General features: G+C 33.1%; 1 protein-coding gene across 1 annotated transcript in view; it reads right to left on the reverse strand.

The window, feature by feature from the left end:
• LOC109824097 overlaps positions 3,605–22,811 on the reverse strand; it is a 42,767-nt gene continuing 23,560 nt past the window's right edge. The window contains exons 3-4 of the mRNA XM_020390619.1: positions 8,527–8,592; positions 3,605–4,724 (exon numbers count right to left, since the gene is read on the reverse strand). Coding sequence (XP_020246208.1) covers positions 4,707–4,724; positions 8,527–8,592 — 84 coding nt within the window. The 3' untranslated portion in view covers positions 3,605–4,706. The remainder of the gene's footprint in view (positions 4,725–8,526; positions 8,593–22,811) is intronic.

Here is a 22,811-nt window from a genome sequence, read left to right on the forward strand (position 1 = left end):
TGATTGTAACTCCTATTGTCAGGACTTGTTTGGATCAGCTATCCATTGTGATTTTTAGACAGCCTACACCCATACCTCCCATGCTCTCTTACTCTTGGTTTAGCCCATTCTCTCTTGCCTATAAATAGAGAGGAAGAGAGGAGAAGTTGTGTGGGGAAGAAAAAAATAAGAGTGGAAATTCTTGAGAGATTTTGAAGAGAGAAAAATCAGAGAGAGAGAGAGAGTTTGTGAGTTGTACAAGTTTGGTATTCTCCTCATAGTAAAAACCCCCTTCCGTGGACGTAGGCAAGGGCCGAAGCACGTAAATCTCGTGTCTTAACCGGGAGTTGGTTTTGCTTTTAGGTTCCCTCGACAAGTCAGTCCTAGAACTGATGAGAGGTTGAGCTGGAACAAGAGTTGGCTATTGCTTATAGGTTCCCTCGACATTCAGTCCCAGAACTGCTGAGAGGAAGAGTGTATATCTTACTTTGTTGAGATATTTCACTTCTGTTCTTGTTTCCTTTGTGAAACGAGAATATAGAGATTGACTTGAGCTTTTGTGAAAATAAAAGGTAGGGTTTTCTCTCGGGTGATATCGCTTCCGCGACGTGAGGGTGTGACACTACGCCCAACAATTGGTATCAGAACCCTTTATTCAGATTGGAGGCGGTAAAATTTCTGATCTAAGGTGGTGCTTTGATTATTGTGTGGTGAACACAAGTTATTTGTTGGAATTCCTAAGAGAAACTGATTTATTTATACAAGCGGAGAATAACATCAATAAGTAAAATAGTTAAAGTTGGAAAGTACAAGATCGAAAAGTTCAATGGGAAGAATGATTTCTCCTATTGGATGATACAGATAAAAAAACTCGTTGATTTCGTAAAAATTGTAGGCTTTGGTTGGAAAAGAGAAGAAGCATAAGGATATGTCTGATGAGGATTGGGAGGAGCTGATCTGGGAGCACGGACGTCGATTATCCTTTGCCTTGAAAGGGATGTAGCTTTCTTAGTAGATGGAGAGGAAACGGCTGCGGGCGTGTGGTCGAAGTTTGAAAACACCTTCATAACGAAGAGTCTAACGAACCGGATCTATTTGAAATCCAAATTGTATACTTGCAAGATGGAGGAGGGCTCATCAATCCGAGAATACATCAACAAGTTTGATAGGATCATATCAGACTTAAAGGACATAGACGTGGCAGTTGAAGACGAGGATCATGCGTTTTTACTAATTCTATCTCTGCCGAAGTCTTATGAGAACCTGGTGCAAACACTGATGCTTGTGGGAGATAATTTGACGATGGATGAGACTAGAACGACGTTTCTAGCAGATTACCTTCGGAATATTGTAACCAATGACATGACTATTGGTGATAATAAAGAACAAGCACATGGATTGTTTGCTAGAGGAAGGAGCAATAAGCGAGGAAAAGACAAGAGAGGAAAGTCTAGATCTAAATCAAGACCTCTTGCGGGAAGAGAGAGCGTGTTTCAAATGCGGTGAAGTTGGCATTTCAAGGTCGACTGTCCTAATAAGAGAGTAGGTGGGAAAAAGAACAACAATAAAACCGAGAGAGGAGAGAATGCAAGCAAGAGGCGAGTTACGTCTCGGAGGAAGGGAGCGATAAAGAATTCTATGTTGTTACAGGTGGCGAAGATACCTCCAGTAAGTGGATTCTTGATTCCGGTTGCTCTTACCATATGTGCCCAAATAGGAAGTGATTTACTACCTATAGAAGCATTGATGGTGGAACCTTATTGATGGGGAATAGCCATGCTTGTAAAACGGTGAGGCTTGGCGATATCAAAATCAAGATGCATTATGGAGTGGTCAGAACCCTGACGGATGTGAGGCACGTTCCTGACTTGCGAAAGAATCTTATCTCAGTTGGTGCTTTAGACTCCGGTGGTTGCAGAATAATAACAAAGAACGGAGTAAAGAAAGTTGTTCAGGGGTTCCTTAGCAATGATGAAGGGTATTCGTCACGGTAATCTATATACTCTCTCGGGTACAACAGTGACAGGAGATGCAGCGGTTGGAACTGATGAAGACCGATGTGAGAACACACGATTATGGCATAGACGGCTTTAGCACATGTCAGAGAATGGCCTAAATCTGCTTGGTAAAAAGGGTTTGCTGAAGAATCTGAAGAAACATTGCATGGATTTTTGCGAGGATTGTGTGTATGGAAAGGCGCACATGGTTTAATTTCTGAGAAGCAATCACAAGAGCAGAAGGATATTAGATTATGTGCACACGGATGTTTGGTCATTGAAATTCAAAAATAATAAAGTATGCATAAAATATTCTCTGTGGGATGGCAATTTGCTCTGGTGGAAAACAACTATAATCATGAGTTATATGGTCTACATAAATTCATAAATTTTGGTGTGCGTAAAATTAATTTTATGCATGATGACAATTAAAAAAATTGGTGGAACACAATCAAAATCATGTACTTACAAGCCATAGAAATTAAGAAATTTGGGACTATGAATACAATAAAATAATCTATGCGGGATGACAACTTATGAATTGGTCAAAAATGTCCAAAAGCATGGGTTATAGTCTATAAAAATATGAAAATTTCGGAGCAAACACAAAATATTCTCCGTAGGACAATAATTTGTGATTTCGAAAATGCCGACAATCATGAGTTATAGTTCAAAAAATTTTTGAGAATTTTAGGGGACACAAACTATATATTCCATGTGGTACACCAATTTATGATTTGGTAAAAAACGACCAAAATCATGAGTTATAGTACACTGAAATTTGTGAATTTCATGGTCTACACAACTTATTCTATATGAGACGACAACTTGTGATGTGCTCAACAACAGCTAAACATGGGTTATAATCCAGATAAATTAAATAATATTGGAGTACATATAAAATATTTTTTAAGGGAAGACAATTTGTGATTTGGTCTAAAATAGCCATAATCATGTATTATACCACATAAATTTGAAAATTTTGCTGTATGCCTAATCAATTTTATGCATAATGGAAACTTTTAAATTTGGTGGAAAATAGTCATAACCATGTGTTATGGAAAACAATTAAAATCATGTGTTATAGTCCTTAGAAATTCAACAATTTCGAGTTATGCATAAAATAATCTATGAAGGATGAAAACTTGTGAGTTGGTCGAAATGACTAAAATCATGTAGGAAGATAAATTATGACTTAGTCAAAAATAGTCACAATCATGGGCCAAAGTAAACAAAAATTTAATAAGCTTGGGGGGAACAGTATCTTCCATGTGGCACGACATTTTGTGATTTGACTGAAAATGACCTAAATCATGGATTATATTTCACAAAAATTTGGGAATTTTATAGTACGCATAAAATATTTATGTAGGACGACAATTTCTAATTTACTTAAAAACAACCAAAATTATGGGTTATAGTCCACATCAATCAAAATTTTCAGAGTAATGCATAACATTTTCTCTTTGCCACAGCAATTTGTGCTTTGGTCAAACAGCCATCATGAGTTTCTTTTTTTTTTGGGTAAGTGATAATTCTTATTTACCAGTAAGCATTATGAGTTCTTACAAAATTGTATACAAGAGATATGCCTCTCAAAACAAAGCTGTGAGGGCATATAAAACAAGAAAAATAACCAAAATCCTCTCATAAAAGCAGTTATAACACAGAACCCAGTTAGGAGAGCCTGCACACAAAAGAAACTACAAAAGACTCCAAAGTTTTCCTTTCTTCGACAGAAACTCCAACTCTATATGCATGGCAGCACATGCTTGCATATTACTCTTGGATCTTTGGAGCCTCTGAATTCGACTGCACTAAAATTTAACTTCATGTTAAAAAATCTTTAAGCAATCCTCCAATACAGTCTCTTGTTCTGGAAAACCGCACTATTTATCGCAATCCAGATCTATATGCACGAAACTGTAGCTGCATGTTTGATGCAATTAATAGCAGAACTACTCCAATTCTGCTCCATCCAAATAACAGCATCATTCCTTTGGACAGTAGCATCATTGATTTGAACAAACTTCATGGCTTTGGTCCACAGCTGAGAACTAAAGAGACGTTCTATAAACAAATGATCCCTATTTTCCGCCTTCGTCTCACATACAGGGCATATGCCATCTTCAAGAGTGCCATACCGTTTTGAGTTTATCTCGAGTAGGTAATCTGTTTAAACATACAATCTGAGAAATGAATGCATGCTTAGGAATGGTATACCTGGTCCAAACGAGTTTGACCCATTGCTTCCTTTCCATATTACCAATAATAGTTGCCTATGTAGCGGAGGCACTAAAAGCAGGTTTCACACCTTCATAGCTAACACCCAAACAGAGCTATCAATGTATAACAAAGCCAATTCTCTGAGCTTCAAAAACTCTCTGAAAACCCAAGAAAAATTACTCTTGATTTCAAGGGACCAGAAATCATATTTTTTTAAATAAAAACCATGACCCCATCCCACCCAAATAGAGTCGGGTTTGAGAACAATAGCCTGAATATTCTTAATCATCAGAGCCTTATTGAAAAATTCCATATTCTGTAGACCCAAACCGCCACAATCTTTAGGAGAACATCCAGTAGACGAAGCCACTTTAGACTTCTTATGGCTATTTGGTTCTCCAGACCACAAGTAGTTCCTGCATACGTTTTTTCCACAAATTCGATAATCTTTTATGGCAGGCCCAAATGCTCCCCCAGTAGTTATGCATGCTATATATGATAGATTTAATCAATTGTAGTCTTCTAGCAAAAGAGAGAAGTATGGAAGTTCAGAAAGTAAATATTTTGAATAATTCTCTCAATTAAAACATCGCAATCATGAGCAGAAAGAGATTTAGAAGAGTGAGGAATGCCCAAGTATTTAACAGGGAGGGTGCCTTCAGAGAAGTGCAAATATTGGAGAATAAGAGGCCTAGAATTATAATTCACCCCACCAAAGGAGACCAGGCTCTTTGACTCATGAGTTACTGTTCACATAGATCTCGGAATTTACATTTACCATTTGAAAAATGCATACATACACTTCCCAGGCGTTCCTAGGCATACAAGAGTGAAAACAAAGTACATAAAAGCTCTCAATAAAGCTCACTCATCTCCCACATTAGAGAATCAAATCATCATGCCAAATCTACTTCGGTTTATCAATTCAAAACTTGAACTTACCCGAAACTGGATGATAGTGAATGTATATGAACACCTGGATCTTAATTAGCTTTACTATTATCACCACAGTCCTCTACTGCCCTGCGTATAATCTTTGGTTTCTCTCCATCCAAATTAAGTATGTAGTGGCAGCATACGCAGTGCTTTTGATTTTTTTTCATTATAGGCAAGACCCTTGCAGCTTAACTTCTAAGTTTAAAACCCACCCACTCCAAGATTAAAACCCACCACAGAAAACACATGAATTTTCTGAAGTAATATGCATTCTGTGCAAGCTATCTTGAGTGAGGAGTCCCCTCAAATTTTGGTGTAGGCATAATATGTTTTACGCTTGATAGCAATTTGTAATTTGGTGGAAAACGACCAAAATCAAGGGCTATAGTCCATAGAAATTCAGAACTTTTGAAGCATGCATAAAGTAACCTATGAGGGACAGCTTGTGAATTTGTTGACAAATGAAAAAAATCTTGGGTTATAGAAAATCAAAAATTTCGAAGTACGCATAAAATATTCTCTGTACAATGCATGTTTTGATATGGTCGAAAATTGCCACAATCATGGGTTATTGTCCACATAAATATGAGAATTCTAGACAGTACACCAATTTGTGATTAGGTAAAAAATAACCAAAATCATGGACTATATAGTCAACAAAAATTCGAAAACTTCAGGTACAGTGTTCTATGTGCGATGGTAACTTATGATTTACTAGAAAATAACCAAAATAATGGGTTATAATCCACAGAAACTCAAATATTTAAGAGCACGCATGAAATATCCTTTATGGGAAGAAATTTTGTGATTTTATCAAAACCATGCGCAATCACAAGTAAGTCCACACAATTTCAGGAATTTTGGACTGCACATAATATATTCTATGCATGATCACAATTTGTGATTAGGTGGAAAATACATAAAATCATGAGCTATAGTACACATAAATTCGAGAATTTTAGAGTATGAATAACATTCTATGGAGGATGATGATGATTTGTGATTTGGTCAAAAAGGGCCACCATCATGTGTTATAGACTTAATAGTCCACAAAAATTCGAGAATTTTGTACTACATGTGACACGAGGGAGCCCAACTTGTAATTTGGTCAAAAAAGCGAAAGCCATGGGTTATAGTCCATTGAAATTCAAGAACTTCAAAGCATACATATATTATTCTATGCGGCACAACTTGAGCTGCTAGAGAATGGCCAAACATGGTTACAGTCCGCAAAAATTAAAGAATATTTGAGCACGCATAAAACATTATGTGGGACCACAATATGTGCTTTGGTGAAAAAACAATCATAATCATGAGTTATAGTGCACAAAACTATGGGAATTCAAAAACATGCATAAACTATTCTCTACGGGAAGAAATTTTGTGATTTGCTTGAAAATGGCCACAATAAAGGATTATAGTTCACAAAATTCGAGAATTTTGAAGGACACAATAAATTCCATGTGGGACAGCATTTTGTGATTTTGTCAAAACGTATAGTCGACATAAATTCAAAATTTTCAGTGTATACATAAATTATTCTCTTTGGGACACCAGTTTTGTGCTCTATAGAACGGCTATAATCATGAGCTATTGTCCACATAACTTTTTTGAATTTTAGTGTCGGCATAATATGATTTACGCGTGATGGAAATTTGTGATTCAATGAAAAACGATCAAAATCAAGGGTTATAATTCATAGAAATTTAGAAAATTCAGAGTATGCATGAAATAATTTATGCAGGACAAGTTGGCAAATAATTTTGTTTCGAAGCATTGACGAATAATTTCGCAAAGACCAAAGTTCACGATTTCATGAGGTACAACCAACAAATATTAGCCATTTTTAGTTGTTTTGACCCATTAGCAAATAATTTCATGCATACAAAAATTCACAATTTCATAAGCTATATAATTCCTTATTTTTTATCGTTTTTAGTCATTTCGACCCATTGGTGAATAACTTTGCGGAGACTAAAATCATAATTTCATGAGCTATAACCCATGATTTTCTTGCATTTTTAATCATTCCAGCATATTAGTAAATAATTTCACAAAGACCAACTTTATGATATTATGAGCTATAACTCACGATTATTGGCCAATCTTATTCGTTTCTAATTGTTAGCATATCATTTCGCGGAGGCTAAGATTTACAATTTCATGGGTTATAACTCACAATTTTGGCTATTTTTAGTCGTTTTGACCTGTTTGTAAATAATTTCGTGAAGACCAAAATTCATTATTTCACGAGCTACAACCCACGATTTTTGTAATTTTTAGTTGTTTCGAACTATTAGTAAAAAATTTCACAGACCAAAATTCATGATCTCATGAGCTACAACCTATGATTTATGTCATTTTCGATCGTTTCGACCAATTAACAAATAATTTTGCAGATATCAAAATTAACAATTTTATGAGCTCTAACCTATGAAATTTTTTCTTTTTTTAGTCATTTCGACCCATTGTCGAATAATTTCGTAGAAATAAAATTTCACGATTTCATGAGCTATAACCTATGATTTATCATTTTTAGTCGTTTTGACACATTGACACATAATTTTGCAATAGTCAAAATTCATAATTTCATAAGATATACCTCACAATTTTTTACCATTTTGATCGTTTCGAACCATTGACAAATAATTTTTGCGGTTCACTATTTCATGAGCTATCATCCACGATTATCGGTCATTTTTAGCTGTTTCAACCCACTGGTAAATAATGACACTGAGACCAAAATTCAACATTTCATGAGCTATAACCCATGAATTTTTTTACGGTTCACGATTTCATGAGCTACACCCCACGATTATCGGTCATTTTTAGCTGTTTCAACCCACTGGCAAATAATGACACTGAGACCAAAATTTAGCATTTCATGAGCTATAACTCATGAATTATTGGTTATTTTTAATCATTTCAACTAGGGGTGTTATCAGAGCGGATATGGTTCGGATATGACACTTACCATATCCATATCCGCTTTTTATAAACGGATACGGATCACTTTCAGTAAGAAAAAACCTTAACCATTTCCGCACTTATCGAAAACGAATACGGTTCAGATATTTGAGAATCGGATCGGATATGATCACGGATATAAACGGATATTCAACATAAATCTATTAGACATAATCTTATCCAAAACCATCAGCTGAAAACTAAAATTGAGCACAAATTTATTAGACATATAATCTTCATCCAAAATCTTCAGTAGCATCCCACCTAAAATAATAGTGTCTGGAATTATAACCAAATTACAACAATCGTATCCAGAATTTCAAATGTCTATGAATTGAAAGATGAAGGCAAAAAAGTACAGACAACATTCAACATTTCATAACATTCAATATTCAACAAGAAGTTCAATAGAATTACTAACCTCAAAGTACCAAAATAGGGCCATTTTTGAGGCTTGTAACTGCACAGACTTCTCTGAAGAGTGTGCCTGTATAGCATTTAGGAAATAGAAAATGTAAATTAAAACATCAGAATTTCATAGCGGATGAGACGATAGCATAATGAATAAAGAAATTGAACGAAGAAATACCAACCACTTCCCTACATGCAAATTATAATTTATAGCACCAACTTCATTGAAAAATATAAAAAGATAAACAATTTAAAGCGATCCCAGATCCCATTCATTAATAGAACAAAATAAATAAAACAGAAATTTCATCAAATGGGTTATCTATAAACAATCCACAAACTCATCTTAAACCGCTCAACTAATCAAAGATGAAATTTTGAATGAAACCCATGTCAACCGCCCTCAACACAAACCCAAAGCAGTAATCTTGAAACTAATCACAGTATAATAATTCAAAGGGAAAAATGCTTCCAGCCCCCAAAAGCTAAGTGAACGTGCTTCCCACCCCCAAGACTTGGTCAATGGGTGTTTTACCCCTAAAAATAAAGATTGTGTTCTCTGAGCCCCCAAAACACAAAACCCAAGACATTAAAACATGTGAAGACCATAATACCCTTCTCTCTCTCTTTCTTTTTTTATTAAAATATGATGAGGATTATTTTATTATTTCTCTCTCTCTCTCTCTCTCTCTCTCTCTCTCTCTCTCTTTATCATGATGTACCAAGAGGATAGTTGAAATGATTGATGAGGATTATTTTATTATTTTTATTTTTTATTATTTTCGTTGTTTGTATTGGGAGGTTGTTAAAGATACGGGTTGATTGTTAAAGTTACGGGTTAGTTGTTAAGGTTAAGGGTTTGTTGTTAAGGTTATGAATCCTCTCTCTCTCTCTCTCTTTCTTTTTTTATTAAAATATAATGGGGATTATTTATTATTTTTGTTTTCTCTCTCTATTTATCATGATGTACCAAGAGGATAGTTGAAATGATTGATGAGCATTATTTTATTATTTTCGTTTTTTATTATTTTGGTTGTTTGTATTGGGAGGTTGTTAAAGTTACGGGTTGATTGTTAAGGTTACGGGTTGGTTGTAAATAACTCTTTGTTTGAATTCCCCAAAAATCCTTTTTTTCCTCTTCCCCATTCCACCACTTCCTCCTTTGCTCACAGTTTCAATCTAATATCTCATTCAAGTTTGTTGACGAGGTGTGGGGGGTTTTCTTGATGAGGCTACAAGGTGAGGCTGTGATCTCATTAAGGGTTTGCTGGGTCGTGGTGTTTGAGGCGACATAGTGAAAATTTGATTCTACAAGGGAGTTTAGGATCTTTGAGCATGAACATGTTGTTGTTGTTGATTGTGTTAGAGGGAATGAATGAGTTCTGATGATGTGGTTTGTGTTAAAAAAATGGGAGGAAGAGAAGAGTTTGATCTTAGAATTATGAAGATTGATGAAGAGGGGAAGAAGCCATGAGCTTGAGATGGGGGTATTTTGAATTTCTGGTAAGTACTCATTATGTAAGAGCTTATTGCTCTTTTGATGAAAACATTTAGGGTTATATTCCTCTTCTTGTTTGAAGAAGGTGAAAGTAGAAAGAAGTTGAGGTTGATAAATTGTTTAGAAATCAAAGGGATGAAAGGAAGAAGACAAGGGTCGAAATGAGTTTGGGTTTTGGTTTGTGATTAAACGACTTTAAGGTTTTCAAGCAGGTATAAGTTAAATAAATAATGAGTTTGGTTTATAATCCAAAGGGTATAATGTTCAGTCCATCCAAAAAGTTAAGAGTTAATGAAATTTTCGTAGAAAGTATAATACGAAACTATTTACAGGGACTAATATCAACACGGTAATGACAACAAGTAGACTAATATCAAAATATGAAGATTTGAGGGACTAATATCAAAATACATATGATGTGATAGAATAATATCTAAAATCCCCTATATTTTAATAAGGGGAAAATGCTTCCAGCCCCCAAAAGCCAAGTGAACATGCTTCCCACCCCCAGGACTTGGTCAATGGGTGTTTTACCCCTAAAAATAAAGAATCTGTTCTCTGAGCCCCCAAAACACAAAACCCAAGACATTAAAACATGTGAAGACCATAATACCCTTCTCTCTCTCTTTCTTTTTTTATTAAAATATAATGGGGATTATTTATTATTTTTGTTTTCTCTCTCTATTTATCATGATGTACCAAGAGGATAGTTGAAATGATTGATGAGCATTATTTTATTATTTTCGTTTTTTATTATTTTGGTTGTTTGTATTGGGAGGTTGTTAAAGTTACGGGTTGATTGTTAAGGTTACGGGTTGGTTGTTAAGGTTAAGGGTTTGTTGTTAAGGTTGTGAATCCTCTCTCTCTCTTTCTTTTTTTATTAAAATATGATGGGGATTATTTTATTATTTTTGTTTTCTCTCTCTCTTTATCATGATGTACCAAGAGGATAGTTGAAATGATTGATGATGATTATTTTATTATTTTCGTTTTTTATTATTTTGGTTGTTTGTATTGGGAGGTTGTTAAAGTTATGGGTTGATTGTTAAGGTTACGGGTTGGTTGTTAAGGTTAAGGGTTTGTTGTTAAGGATGTGAATCCTCTCTCTCTCTCTCTCTCTCTCTATCATGATGTTTCTTTGATGATGTGAAATGATTAAAGAGGATTATTATTTTATTATTTTTGTTTTTTATTCTTTTTGTATTTTTAGAATATTCGTTATTAAGGATAATGGTTGGTTGTAAAGGTTATGCATTGATTGTTAAGGTTACGGGTTGGTTGTTAAGATTAAGGGTTTGTTGTTAAGGTTATGAGTTTGTTGTGTAGGTTACGGATTTGTTGTTAAAGTTACGGGTTTAATTGTTAAGGTTACGTGTTTAATTGTTAAGGTTACGGGTTTAATTGTTAAGGTTAATAAAAAACGAAAATAATAAAATAATCTTCATCAATCATTTCAACTATCCTCTTGGTACATCATGATAAAGAGAGAGAAAAAACAAAAATAATAAAATAATCCCCATCATATTTTAATAAAAAAAAAGAGAGAGAGAGAGAGAGGATTCATAACCTTAACAACAAACCCTTAACCTTAACAACCAACCCGTAACCTTAACAATCAACCCGTAACTTTAACAACCTCCCAATACAAACAACCAAAATAATAAAAAACGAAAATAATAAAATAATTCTCATCAATCATTTCAACTATCATCTCAGTACATCATGATAAAGAGAGAGAGAAAAAAATAATAAAATAATCCTCATCATATTTTAATAAAAAAAAGAGAGAGAGAGAAGGGTATTATGGTCTTCACATGTTTTAATGTCTTGGGTTTTGTGTTTTGGGGGCTCAGAGAACAGATTCTTTATTTTTAGGGGTAAAACGCCCATTGACCAAGTCCTGGGGGTGGGAAGCATGTTCACTTGGCTTTTGGGGGCTGGAAGCATTTTTCCCTAATTCAAATGCAGCGCCAATTCGGAGCCTGGGGAGAGGAAGAGGGAAATGAGGCTCGCCGGAGAGAGGAGGGCGACGGGGAGGTGAGCATGAGGGAGCTCATCGTGGGAGCGGAGGAAGAGATTGAGAGAATTTGGAGAGTGAAAATGTTAGGGGGACGCGAGCGACACGGGTGGCTAGACGCAGGCGACGCGGGACTCAGGCGACGCGTAGAGGCTGAAATTGAGGAGAGGGCGGAGGTTGAAATTGAGGAGGGGCCGGAGGATGGAGATGAAGAGTGGAGGGCCTAGAGACGGAATGTGATTCACACTAGGGTTTTTACTTTTTACCATTAGTTTTGGGTTAGCGGGTTTGTTATTATAAATTTGGGACCCAATTACCCGAATCATTTTTACATTGCGGATATCCGTATCCGCAATCCTCGTATCCGTATTCGAATTCGTATCCGAAAAAAATTTGAAACCGGATCCGTATCAGAAACTGTATCCACCCGATTTCAAAATTAGCTTACCATATCCGTATCCGTTCGGATACGAATGCGGATTGGTTCGGATATATCCGAACCGTTTGGCACCCCTAGTTCCAACCCATTGATAAAATTTCGCGGAGGCCAAACTTTACAATTTCAAAGGCTATAACCTATAATTTTTTGCCATTTTTATCAATTCATCATCATGACAAATAATTTTACAAAGGCCAAAAATCATGATTTCATGAGCTATAACCATAATTTTTGACAATTTTTAGTCATTTCGAACCACTAAAAAAATTCTTAGAGGACCAAATTCATGATTTCACGAGCTACAACCTATGACTTATAACATTTCAAATCATTTCGACCAACTAGCAAACAATTTCGCGAAGGATAAAATAAACAATTTTATGAGCGATAACCTTTGATTTTTGCCCATTTTTATTCATTTTGACCTATTGTTCAATAATTTCGCAGAGACAAAAAGTCATGATTTCATGATACACAACCCCTAATTTTTGGCTATTTTTAGTCATTTCGACCCATCGGTAAATAAATTCACAAAAACCAAATTCACAATTTTATGAGCTATAACCCATTATTTTAGCTATTTTTAGTCATTTCAACCCATTATGAAATTATTTCACAAAGACCAAAATTTATGATTTCGTGAGCGATTACCCATGATTTTTAGCCATTTTTACTTGTTTCGACCAATTGGTAAATAATTTCGCTATAGCCAAAATTTATGATGTCAAGAGCTATGACCTACGATTAGTGGTCATTTCTAGACATTCTGACCTATTGGCAAAAGATTTATATGATATGGCCAAAATTCATATTTTTAGCTATATCATATTGTTTCGACCCATTGGTAAATAATTTTGCTAAGAACAAAATTCACGATTTTGTTAGTTATAGCCCATGAACTTTTTGCCCATTGGCAAATAATTTCGTGGAGGTTCAAATTTACGATTTCATGAACTACAACCCACAATTATTGACCATTTTTAGTAGTTTAGAATTATTAGTAAATAGTTTTGCGGAGGCCAAATTTACAATTTTATGGGCTATAACACGCATTTTTTGGTCATTTCTGACCTATTGATAAATAGTTTCGCTGAAACCAAAATTCATAATTTTATGAGCTATAATGCATGATTTTTCACCATTTTTAGTAATTTTGAACCATTGATAGATAATTTTGCAGAGGGTAAAATTCATAATTATATAAACTACAACCTATGATTTTTGCCTATTTTTAGCCGTTTTAACTTATTGACAAATAATTTCGAGGCCAAAATTAATAATTTCATGAGCTATAAACTATATGATTTTTTACCATGTTTAGTCATCCCCATCCGTTGTCATAAAATTTCACATAGGCTAAAGTTTATGATTTTGTGAGCTATAACCCATAATTTTTGGCCATTTTTAATCGGTTCAACACATTAGCAAATAATTTCATAATAGCTAAAATTCATGATTTTATGAGCTATAGCCCATGATTATTGGTCATTTTTACTTGTTTTGACCTATTGGCAAATAATTTTGTGGGTGTCAAACTCAAGATTTCATAAGTTATAAACTTGTAGTTTTTGGCAATTTAAAGTCATTTTGACCTATTGGTAAAAAATTTTGTAAAGATCAAAATTCACAGTTTTATGACCTATAACTCATGGATTTTTTTTCATGTTTAGTTGTTTCAACTACAGGCAAATAACTTTATGGAGACTAAAATTTATAATTTCATGAGTTATAACCGCAATTATTGGTCATTTTGTCATTTTGAAACGTAAGCAAATAATTTCGCGAATGCCATAATTTACAATATGATGGGCTCCACGATTTGTGGCCACCTCTAATCGTTTCTAACCATTAGCAAATAATTTTGCGAATGTCAAAATTCACAATTTCATGATCTATCCACAATTTTTGGCCACTTAGTCGTATCAAAAAATTAGCAAATAATTTCGCGTAAGTCAAAATTCATGATTTTATGAGCTATAACCCCACGATCTTTGGCTGTTTTTAGTCGTTTTGATCCATTGTCAAATAATTTAGCGGTGGCCAAAATTAAAAATTTTATGAGCTATAACCCATGTTTTTTTGGTCATTTTGGTCACTTTGATATACCGGTAAATAATTTTACAGAAGCCAAAATTAACGATTTTATGAGCTATAGCTTACGATTTTTGGCTATCTTTAATAGTTTCAATCCGTTGTTAAATAATTTTGCAATGGCTATTAAAGATTTTATGAGCTATAACTCATTTTTTTTGCTATTTTTAATTATTTTGACTTGTAATGAAATAATTTTACGGTGACCAAAATTCATGATTTCTCGAGCTATAACCCATGATTTTGATCATTTTTAGTCATTTCGACCTGTTAATAAATAATTTTACGGTTGCCAAAATTCTTGATTTCTTGCACTATAATCCATGATTTTTTGCAATCTTTAGTCATTTCAAACCAATGGTAACTAATTTTGCGGAGCCGAAACTTTACGATTTCAAGAGCTATAATTCTTGATTTTTACCTATTTTTAGTAATTTGACCACTTGTCAAAAAAATTTCTAGAGGTCAAAATTAAAGTTTTCATGAATTATAAGCATGATTTTTGGTAATTTTTAGTTTTTGGAGCCCATTGTTAAATAATTTTGCGATGATCAAAATTCACGATTTTGTGGGCTATAACTCACGATTTGTGGCTATTTTTAGTTGTTTGAACTCATTGGTACATAATTTTGCAGAAACTAAAAGTCACAATTTTCATTGTCCATAGCCCTCGATTTTTTGCCATTTTAGTCATTTGGACCTATTTGTAAATAATTTCCCGAAGGCAGAAATTCATGATTTCATGGTTATAACCCACAATTTTGGCTATTTTTAGTCGTTTCAAACCGTTGGCAAGCAATTTGGAAAATTCTAAAATTTATGATTTAGAATTCTAAAATTTATGATTTTATGAGCTATAACACAAAATTTGACCATTTTTAATCGTTTTGACCAGTTGTCGAATATTTTCACGATATCTAAAATTTTGATTTCGTAAGATATAACCCATGATCTTTGGCTATTTTTAGTCATTTCGACCTTTGGTAAATAATTTCACCAAGACCAAACATGATTTCATGAGATGTAACCCACGATTATTAGACAATTTTAGTTGTTTCGAACCATTAAAAAATAATTTTGTGGAGTCCAAACTTTACAATTATGAGCTACAACTCACGAGTTTTGGTCATTCTTAGTCATTTCGAAACATTGACTTGTTTCATAGAGGCCAAAATTCATGATTTCATGAGCTACAATTATGATTTATAGCAATTTCTAGTCGTTTCGACCCATTGGTAAATAACTTCATAGAGACCAAAATTCACAATTTCATAAGTTGTAACCTATTAGTTTTCCATTTTTTAGTCATTTCGACCTGTTAAATAGTATCACAGAGGCTAAACTTTATGATTTCCTGAGCTAGAACCTATAATTTTTAGCCATTTTTAGTCATTTTGACCCATTGACAAGTTGTAGGCAAAATTCACGATTTCATGAGCTATAACAGAGGCCATTTGTGAATTTTTTTGTCATCTTTATTTTGGTCATTTTTAGACATTTTTACTTGATTCGACCTTTTCGCAATAAATTATGTAGGTAAAATTCACGATTTCAGGAGCTATAACACACCATTATTGATAATTTTTTATCATTTTGACTTGTTGGCAAATAATTTTGTGAAGGCCAAAATTCAGAATTTCATGAGTTATAACTCACATGTTTTGTTCATTTTTAGTTATTTTGACCTATTGGTAAATAAATTGATGGAGATCAAATTCACGATTTTATGAGGTGTAACCCGTTGGTTTTTGTATTTTTAGTCATTTTTGACCCATTCGCAAATAATATATAAGAACAAAATTTATTTAAATTTACAATTTTATAAGCTATAATCCACGATAATTAAAAATTTTAGTTGTTTTAAATTGCTTGCAAATAATTTCGCTAAGGCTAAAATTTACAATTTCATACGCTATAACTCACAATGTTTTGCCATTTCTAATCATCTCGACCTGTTTGCAAATAATCTCGCGGAGGCCAATACTCAAGATTTCATAAGCAATCACCCAAATTTTTTTGTCACTTTTAGTCATTTCAAACAATTGATAAATGATTACATAGAGGCCAAATATCACGATCTCATGTGCTATAACATACAATTTTTGGTGACTTCTAATCGTTTTGATCCATTAACAAATAATTTTGTGGAGGCTAAAATTCACGATTTCATGAAAACTCACGATTTTTGGATATTTTTAGCCGATTTGGCTCATTAGCAAATAATTTCGCAGTAGTCAAAATTCAAGATTTCATAAGCTATAACCCACGATTATTGGTTATTTTTAGTAGTGTCAACCCACTGGCAAATAGTTTCACGAAGACATTCAGGATTTCAGGAGCTATAACTCACAATTTTTTATCAGTTTTAATCATTTCAACCAATTGGTAAATAATATTATGGAGACCAAAATTCACGATTTCATGAGTAATAACTCATGGATTTTTAATCGTTTTGACCCATTGACAAATAATTTTACGACGACCAAACTTCACAATTTTATGAGTTATAAACACGATTATTGGCCATTTCAAGTCATTTCATATCATTAGCAAACAATTTCGCGGAAGGTGAAATTTATAATTTAATGCGCTATAACCACAATTTACGGCCATTTTTAATCATTTTGACCCATTGGCAATAATTTTACTGAGATAAAAATTCACAATTTTATTAGCTATAACCCGCAATGTTTGGCCATTTTTAGTCATATGACACATTGGAAAAAAATCATGGAGACCAAAATGTACGATTTCATAAGCTATTACTCACGATCTTTTACCATTTTTAGTCGTTAAGCCCAAGGTCAAATAATTTCATGGTAGTCAGAATTCAGGATTTCGTGAGCTATTATCCATGACTTTTGACCATTTTCATTCTTTTTGACCCGTATTTTAAGGTGGTCAAAATTCACTATTTCATGAGCAACCCATAATTTTTGGCCATTTTCAGTCGTTTCAAACCGTTGCCAAATAATTTCATGTTGGTTAAAACCGATGTTTTTTGGTCACTTTTAGTCATTTCTACCATGTGGCAACAATTTCATGGATGACACAATTCATGATTTTATGAGTTATAACCCACGATTATTGGCAATTTATAGTCAGTTTGAATTGATGGTAAATAATTTTGCAGAGTCCAAATTTTAATATATTAAGAGCTACAACCCAATGTTTTTATTATTTTTAGTTGTTTCGACCCGTTTTCAAATAATTTTCCGGATACCAAAATTAACATTTCATGGGTTATAACCCATGATTTTTGGTGTTTTTAATCGTTTCAAGCTAATGTCAAATAACTTCGTGAAAGATAAAATTCATAATTTTGTAAGCTATAACCAATGCTTTATGGCCACTTTTAGTCATTTCAACCCATTCACAACAATTTTTTGGAGGCAAAAATACACGATTTTCATTATCTATAAACCCTAATTTTTTGCCATTTTAATCGTTTCGACCCGCTGACAAACAATTCTGCATTGGCAAAAATTCATAATTTTATGAGCTATAACCCATAATTTTTGTTTATTTTTAGTCATTTTGACTTGTCAAATAATTTTGCAGAAGTCAAAATTAAAGATTTTATTAGCTATAACACCATTTTTATTTATTTTAGTTGTTCTAGTCCAGGGAAAAAAAAATTCACGATGGCGAAAATTCACAAATTCATAGTGACCAAAATTAAAGTTTCTATGAGTTATAACCCATGATTTTTGGCCATTTTTAGTCGTTCTAACCGGTTGCAAATAATTTCATGGCGACCAAAATACACGATTTTATGAGCTATTAACCATGATTTGTGGCTATTTTCAGTTGTTTTAGCTCGTTATAAATAATTTCGTGGAGGCAAAAATTCACGATTTTTATTGTTGATAACCCTCAATCTTTGGCTATTTTAATCGTTTCTATCATTTTGTAAATAATTTCGTAGAGACCAAAATTCATAATTTCATAGCTAGAATCCACGCTTTTTGGCCATTTTTAGTCATTTCAAGCCGCTGGCAAGTAACTAAAATTCATGATTTTATGAGGTATAACATGACTTTTGACCATTTTTAATCGTTTCGACAAGCTATCAAATAATTTCGCGGTAGCCAAACTTTTGATTTTATGACAAAACCATTCATTTTTGGTTATTTTTAGTTGTTTTGACCTTCAGTTAAAAAATTTTGCGAATACCTAAATTCATGTTTTCATGAGCTATAACCAATGATTATTGGGCATTTTTTATCATTTTGAAAATACAATTTTGTGGAGTTCAAACTTTACGATTTCATGAGCTTTAACTCACGAGTTTTGGCCATTTTTAGTCATTTTAAACCTTGGGCAAATAATTTCAAAGAGGTCAAAGTTCACAAATTTCAGCTACAACTCAGGAGTTTCAGCCATTTCTAAACATTTTGACACATTAGTAAATAATTTTGTGGAAACCAAAATTCACAATTTCATAAGCTATAACCAATTATTTTTTGTAATTTTTACTCATTTTGATCGATTGTCAAATAATTTCATTGATGCTATAATTCATGATTTCATGAGCTATAACCCACTATTTTTAGTCATTTTCAGTCGTTTGACTCATTGTCAAATAATTTCATATTGGATAAAATTCATGATTTTTTGATTTATAGCCAATATGATTTTTGGCCATTTTTAGTATTTCGACCCTGTGGCAAGCAATTCAGGAGGGAAAATTCATGATTTTATAATCTATAACCCAAGATTATTAGCAATTTTTAATCCTGTCAAACCAATAGTAAATAATTTTGCGGAGTTAAAACTTCATGATTTCAAGAGATATAACCCACAGTTTTTTTGCCATTTTCAGTTATTTTGACCCACCGTCAAATAATTTTCGGAGGTCAAAATTAAAATTTCTATGAGTTATAACCCATGATTTTTTGCTATATTTAGTCGTTTTGATCTGTTGCCATATAATTTTGTAGTGGTCAAAATTCAAGATTTTGTGAGCTACAACCAATGATTTGTGATCATTTTTAGTCATTTCAATCCATTAGTAAATAATTTTCCGAAGGCCAAAATTTATTATTTTACCCCCAACTTTTGGCCATTTTAATCATTTCAACCCATTGGCAAATAATTTCGCAAAGGTAAAAATTCACGATTTCATGGTTATAACCCACAGATTTTAGCCACTTATATTTGTTTCGAGCTGTTAGTAAGTAATTTTGAAAAGGCTAAAATTCACGATTTCATGATCTACAACACACGATTTTTCGCCATCTTTAGTTGTTTTGACTCGTCGTCAAATAATTTCGTTGTAGCCAAATTTTTGATTATGTAAGATATAATGCACGATATTTTTCCATTTTTAGTCATTTCGATCTTTCGCACAGACCAAAATTTATGATTTCATGAGTTGTAGCCCACAATTGTTGGACATTTTTAGTCGTTTCGAACCATTGAAAAATAATTTTGTGGAGTTCAAATTTCATAATTTTATCAGCTATAACTTACGAGTTTTGGCAAGAAATTTCGAGGAGACTAAAATTCAAGATTTTATGAGCTGCAACACATGATTTTTCGCTATTTTTAATCATCTCGACCCGTTGTCAAATAACTTCGTGGTAACCAAAATTTTAATTTTGTGAGATAATAACCTATAATTTGTTGCTATTTTTAGTCGTTTTGACCTTTAGCAAAAAGTTTTACCAAGACCAAAATGTATAATTTCATGAGTTAAAATGCATAATTATTAAACATTTTTAATTATTTTGAACAATTAATAAATAATTCTGAGTCTAAATTTCACGATTTCATGAGCTATAACTCATAAGTTTAGCCATTTTTATCATTTCAAACCACGGACAAATAATTTTACAAAGACCAAAAATTCACGATTTCATAATCTACAATCCATGACTTTTAGAAATTTTTTGTTGTTTTGACCTATTGACAAATAATTTTGTTATGACTAAATTTCGCAATTTAATGAGCTATAACCCATTATTTTGTCATTTCTAGCCATTTCGAACCGTTGTCAAATAATTTCATAGAGACCAAAATTCATAATTTCATGAGTTATGACTCACGATTTTTAGCTATTTTAAATCAATTCGACCCATTGGCAAATAATTTCGCTATAGTGAAAATCCACGATTTCATGAGCAATAACCTACGTTCAATGGTCATAATAGTTGTTTGGACCCCTTGATAATATTCAGAAATCTTAAAGAGCTATAACTCAAATTTTGGTCATTTTTAGTCGTTTCGAACATTGGTAAATAAAAATTTACGAAGACCAAAATTTAAGATTTCATAAGCTATAACCCATGGATTTTTAGCATTTTTGTCATTTCACTCCATTCGCAAATAATTTCACGAAGACCAAAATTTATTGTTTCAGAGGCCAAAGTTTACAATTATTGGTTATTTTTAATCATTTTGAATTGTTAGCAAATAATTTTTCAGAGGCCAAAGTTTATAATTTTATGGAACCCATATTTCAAATCGTTTTGACCTGTTGGTAAATCATTTTGCGGAGACCAAAATTTGTGATTTAATGAGCTATAACCTATGGATTTTAAAAAAATTTAATCGTTTCGAACCATTGATAAATAATTTCACAGGGGCCAAACTTTACGATTTTATAAGTTATAACCTTCGACTTTTGGCCATTGGTATCGTTTCAACTCATTAGCAAATAATTTCGCAGAGACTAAAATTTACAATTACATGAGCAATAACCCATAATTTTTTGCCATGTTTAATCTTTTGACCCGTTGTCAAATAGTTTCGCATGGACCAAAATTCACGATTTCATTTACTATAGCCTACGATTTTCGATCATTTTTAGCTATTCAACTCTTTAGCACGATTTTATGAACTATAATCACGGTTATGGTCATTTTTAGTGGTTTCGACCCATTGGCAAATAATTTCTTGTAGGCCAAAATTCAAGAATTTATAAGTTATAATTCATAATCTTTGGTTACTTTTGGGCGTCGACCTATTGGTAATAAATTTTTTGGAGGCCAAAATTCATATTTTCATTAGTTATAACCCTTTTATGTTTTGCATTTTTAATCGTTTCGATTCTTGGGCAACTAATTTCGCGAAGACCAAAAATTCATGATGTCATTATAACCCACGATTATTGGTCATTTTTAATCATTTCAAATCACTAGCAAATACTTAGTGTAGGTCAAAATTTACAATTTTATGGGCTATAACTCACGATTGTGGCCATTTTTAATCGTTTCAACCCGTTATCAAATAATTTCATAAAGGCAAAAATTCACAAATTCATGAGCTTTAACCCGCGATTTTTAGCCATTTTTAGTCGTTCCGACTCATTGAAAAATAATTTTATGGAGACAAAAAATCACGATTTTATAAGCAATAACCCACGATTTTTAGTCATTATTAGTCGTTCCGACCTGTTGTCAAATAACAATTTTAAGTGCTATAACTCATGAATTTTCGTCATTTTTAGTTGTTTTGACCTGTTGTCAAATAATTTTGCAGTGGCCAATATTCACAATTTCGGGAGCTAAACCCATGATTTTTGGACATTTTTAGTCGGTCGTTTTGATCTGTTGTCAAATAATTTCACGATCGCCAAGATTCACAGACTTTTTGAGCTGTATGGCATGATTTTTCGCCATTTTCAGTCGTTTCGAACTTGTGGTTAACAATTTCACGGAGGGAAAATTTCACGATTTGGCGAGTTACAATCCACAGTTATTGGCAATTTATTATTTCAAACCAATGATAAATAATTTTGCAGAGTAGAAACTTCACAATTTCACTAGTAGTAACCCAAGATTTTTGACCATTTTTAGTTGTTTCGACCCATTGTCAAATTATTTTGCATTGGTTAAAATTCGCGATTTCGTGAACGATAACCTATAATTTTGTCATTTTTAGTCATTTCGACCCTATGGCAAACAATCCCACGACGGGTAAAATTCACGATTTCATGAGCTATAACCTACGATTATTGACAATTTTTCGTCGTTTTGAACCAGTGTTAAATAACTTAGCCTAGGCTAAATTTCACGATTTCACGAGCTATAGCACACGATTTTTTACCATTTTTAATTATTTCAATCCGCGGTTAAATAATTTCACATTAGCTAAAATTCATGATTTCGTGAGATATAACATGATTTTTGGCTATTTTTAGCCGTTTTGACCTTTGGTAAATAATTTTCAGGAGGCCAAAATTCATGATTTTATGAGCTATAACCCATGATTATTAGACATTTTTAGATTTTTCGAACCTGTGGT

The sequence above is a fragment of the Asparagus officinalis genome, chromosome 9 (assembly GCF_001876935.1).
Source record: "Asparagus officinalis chromosome 9, Aspof.V1, whole genome shotgun sequence".
Lineage (NCBI taxonomy): Eukaryota > Viridiplantae > Streptophyta > Magnoliopsida > Asparagales > Asparagaceae > Asparagus > Asparagus officinalis.